Here is a 4032-nt window from a genome sequence, read left to right on the forward strand (position 1 = left end):
CTAATACTACAATTGTTAACATATATGTACGTAAATTTTTACAATATAACTTATGATATTGGGTTATTCATTTATGTACAATAAAATATCAAGTAAATTTTTTTGTATTAGAAAGAGATTAATTTAGTGTGGTACCTATTCCAAGCTTTCATATTATATACACATCTTTTTTCTAGATGGAATGAAACTTCTAGTTTACTATACTTCCTGTCTTTGGTTCTTTAAACCTGGAAACTTCATCAGTTGAAGCTGTACGAATACTGTCTAATATGGTTAATGCTGAGACACTAAATCTAACAGATGTTGCAGGTTACACATTACAGGCTCTGCCCCACAGCCTTGTTTTAATAGATAATTTCAAAGGTAACTTATAGCAATGTATACTAAAGTAAGGTTTTTTGTCCTAATTTTTCTTTTGTTATCATTACAACCTGTATACATACATATCTACAGGATTCATAAATAGACATTTTATTTGAGTAAAGCTGTTTTTAATTTATTTAAAAAAATTACATGCAATAACTGAGTGTTGATCTTTACAAATCTATATAAAAGTTCAATTCAAACGGAAAATGGAGGGTGTTAATTTGCATTTTAATATATAGTAATATTTATGTGTTTAACACTATAGACACACGTAAGGACACAACACTAGATTTAAGTAAATAACCATGAACAGAACTTGAAGAAAATGTACTAAGTAAAGAGCTAAATTTTACATCTATCGTATAATATGGTACCTACCATAAATATTTAGCTACGAGTACAGAAGATGCAATTTTATAGCCTATGAGAAAAAGAAAAGATTTACAATAAAAAATAAAGTCATCAGTCCGAACAAGTAAGAATACTCCATCAAATGCCAAACTCTAGTTTAAGATAAAGCCCGACTCAATCGAATAGGTAACACACCATATTTAAATGGAGAAGACCCATGATCAAATCCTGACACAGATATGGTCTTTCTCAGGATTTCCCCCATGACAGTAGCAGATTAGTAGCTGAAACATAGATTAAGAACCAGTTATTAGTATTAAGTTATTATAAAGGTTACTAGTTAATAATTAAACTGTCCTGGCATGTTGTGATTAGAATGATGGACTTGCAGTCTGCAGGTCACAAGTTCAAATCTTGTCATTCATCAAGATCCATTTTTCAGTCACAGGGCATAATAATGTGATAGTCAATCCCAATTTTATTTGGTAAAGAATATCCCAAGATTTGGTGGTTGGTGATGTTGACTAGTTACCTCTCCTTCAGTTTTTGAGTAGCTTAGTGCAAAATTCAACAAACAAACCATAAGTAGGCTTAGGAAGCTACTAATCATGACAATGAGATATAGTACCATTGGCTCAATGGTAAGTCTAAGAATTTATAACACTAAAAATCTGCTTTTTATACCCACAATGGACACAACAAAGGTAACATATTGTGTAGCTTTGTTCTTAATAACAAACAAACAATCCAAAATAATATGACATTAGATCAAGATATATTAAAATTCTTGTACGTTTTTATGTTTAAAACTAGTAATTTACTTAATCTCACTGATATCTTGTTGAATAAACAAATGTTATTTCATAATATTGAAAGTAAATAAGCATTTTTTCTGATCTTATTCATTTAGAAAACTATCTTATAATTCCCAAGTAGGCAAAATTAACTTTTTAGTTTCGTAGTTATTAAAAAAGAGAATAACATTGCACCTGTACCATTTTATCAGGGTCTGGATCTGTAGCACAAACATCTTATTCGAAGAAGCTTGGAACATTTGGTGTGTTATCTTGTGGAGGTGGTGGATTAATGCTGTTTCTAATATGCTTGTTTGCTGTGATAAAAAGATACAAAAGGTCAAAAAGGTAAAAAATTATTTATATTTATGTAAAAAAATTTTAATTTTTTTAAGGTATAAAATAATGCAAATGTAAATTATTTAATATAAATAAATATATTTATATATAATATACAAGATAAATAGTTGTTAATCTTAGTGGAATCATAATATAAAAATTATTTGATAATGTGTAGATTATTCTGATAAACCACAATAAATAGAACAAACTATCAGAGAAACTAGTTGCAACATATTTGTGCATCCTATTCAGTCTCACATTGTCTTCTAGCATGTGAAAACTGGTCAATAAATGTGTATGTGACCCCTGAAGTTGGAATTCTCTTAAGGACACAAGAGGTCAGGAAGTTGTTAAGTTTGAGGTGACCTTGGGAGGTATTACAATTAAGCAGGCTTTTAATTTAGCAACTTTCGACGATTCTTTTTTTTTTATGTATTTAGCCATTTTGTATAAATTCTTGTTGATTTCTAATCAGTTTGATGGCCAGAATCTTTCATATGAAGTAAAATGGCATTGTTTTGGTTTCCATATTTTATGTCTTTTTTTTTTTTTCTTCTTCTTATGTTCAGAAACTTGTATCAACACTTCATCCGGTTTCACTTACATAACCGTTCTTTCCTTCTTTTTCCCTTCCTTCATGCTCTTTGTTAAACCTTGTGCTGGTTGCAATTCAGTGGCAGCTATCAATATTTCATTGAAAAATTTCCTGGTACAGATGGTGTACTTCCTCATCCAGTTCTAGTCTCCTGAAAAGATCAGCTTCATTGCTGTCTCTTTCACTGGTTGTGGTGGGTCTTCCTCCATTGACTAGGAGGACTTAAAGATCGATGTTTGTCATTGAATCAACAAGTATTTCATTCAAAGCTTCCCACTTTCAATTGAGTAGTTCATCCTTCATGTGTGTGGGTGGCCAGAATTTTTCTACTGGTCAGGAATCAAGAACAAAATAACCAGTGGTCAAGAATCGTGATATTTAGGATTGAAACTTCCAAGTCAACTCAATCTATGATAGATTACAAGGTACAACTTCATGATCTTTTCTTGAAAAAAAGGTCATCCAGACATGAGCATACAGCAAAAGCACTCAACATCATAACACAAGAACACATTTGTTCCAAGTGCTAGTAAATGTGCAATTTATATAACTTCAAATGGAACAAAACACACAGCTATTTTCGTTAGAGCCTGAGTCCAGTGGGGAACATTAACAAAACTGTGGTAACTGCAGTTAAGTCATCTATTTTATGCCCAATAACCTTGAAGGTTTCATAGTCCATACATTCATAACTCCAACTTTCCTTCTCATAGAAATTAAACATAATCACAGTAAGCAAGTGAGATCAAGTCCAAATTCACAAATAAATCCAAAATTATATTTATGTATTTCACATAAAACGTACTTGACACAATATTCATGGATAATGCCTATCTTGTTTAGATATGATATTGAAATAAAGCATTCACTGATATCTATAAAATATGGAACTAGTTCAATAATACAAATCAAAACTACTTAGAAACAGTAGATACTCTATAAATTTTCTTTCATTTTTCATGAATAAATGATTGTGATTTCACTTCGTAAAAACTGGGTCACATTAGCAAAAAATATTGTGCTTCAATTTCAAGATGTTCCTTCATCAACATATGTGAAGGACAGTTATTAACCATGTACTTCACTTGGCGTGATATATATATTCTTTAGAAGTACTATCTGCAGTATTCCAGTTTGACTACAAACTTTAAATATTCATATTTTATATAAGAATACTTCAGTGGCGTAGCAGGGGGGGAAGGGCAGTCGCCCCAAGCCGCAGGTGTGAAGGGGCACAAAATTTCCTCTGGCCTATAATGCCTATTAATTGATAATTATGCCCTCCCCTAGGATATAGCGCAACTGCTGTACGTTAAGTAAATACGACACAGTGTTACGTTATTTGTGTGTATTACACTTGCAGTTTTAACTTTTAAAAGCTTTCAATCTATGCACCCAAATCTAAGGTCTAGTTTAGATGTATAAAGCTAAATTGCTGTCATTATTATTATATCTAGATCCAAACCTAAGACTAAAAAGATGGAAATACAGGTCTAACATTAATGTTAGATCTAGGATGTACTAGACGTACTTAATCTAGGACTGTAATCTAGCACCTATTAATTAGTTAGCCTATATTTAAGT

At 31.3% G+C, this 4032-nt stretch overlaps 1 protein-coding gene and 1 long non-coding RNA gene across 3 annotated transcripts in view; one reads left to right on the forward strand and one right to left on the reverse strand.

The window, feature by feature from the left end:
- LOC111089393 overlaps positions 1–4032 on the forward strand; it is a 43264-nt gene that overhangs the window by 29747 nt on the left and 9485 nt on the right. The window contains exons 5-6 of the mRNA XM_022401823.1: positions 177–363; positions 1724–1859. Of these exons, the coding sequence (XP_022257531.1) occupies positions 177–247 (71 nt within the window). The 3' untranslated portion in view covers positions 248–363; positions 1724–1859. The remainder of the gene's footprint in view (positions 1–176; positions 364–1723; positions 1860–4032) is intronic.
- LOC111089394 overlaps positions 1138–4032 on the reverse strand; it is a 16444-nt gene continuing 13549 nt past the window's right edge. For both annotated transcript variants that reach the window (XR_002613681.1, XR_002613680.1), the window contains exons 2-3: positions 1713–1828; positions 1138–1271 (exon numbers count right to left, since the gene is read on the reverse strand). This is a non-coding gene — a long non-coding RNA (uncharacterized LOC111089394). The remainder of the gene's footprint in view (positions 1272–1712; positions 1829–4032) is intronic.

Source organism: Limulus polyphemus, unplaced genomic scaffold (genome assembly GCF_000517525.1).
Source record: "Limulus polyphemus unplaced genomic scaffold, Limulus_polyphemus-2.1.2 Scaffold6120, whole genome shotgun sequence".
In the NCBI taxonomy this organism is placed as follows: domain Eukaryota; kingdom Metazoa; phylum Arthropoda; class Merostomata; order Xiphosura; family Limulidae; genus Limulus; species Limulus polyphemus.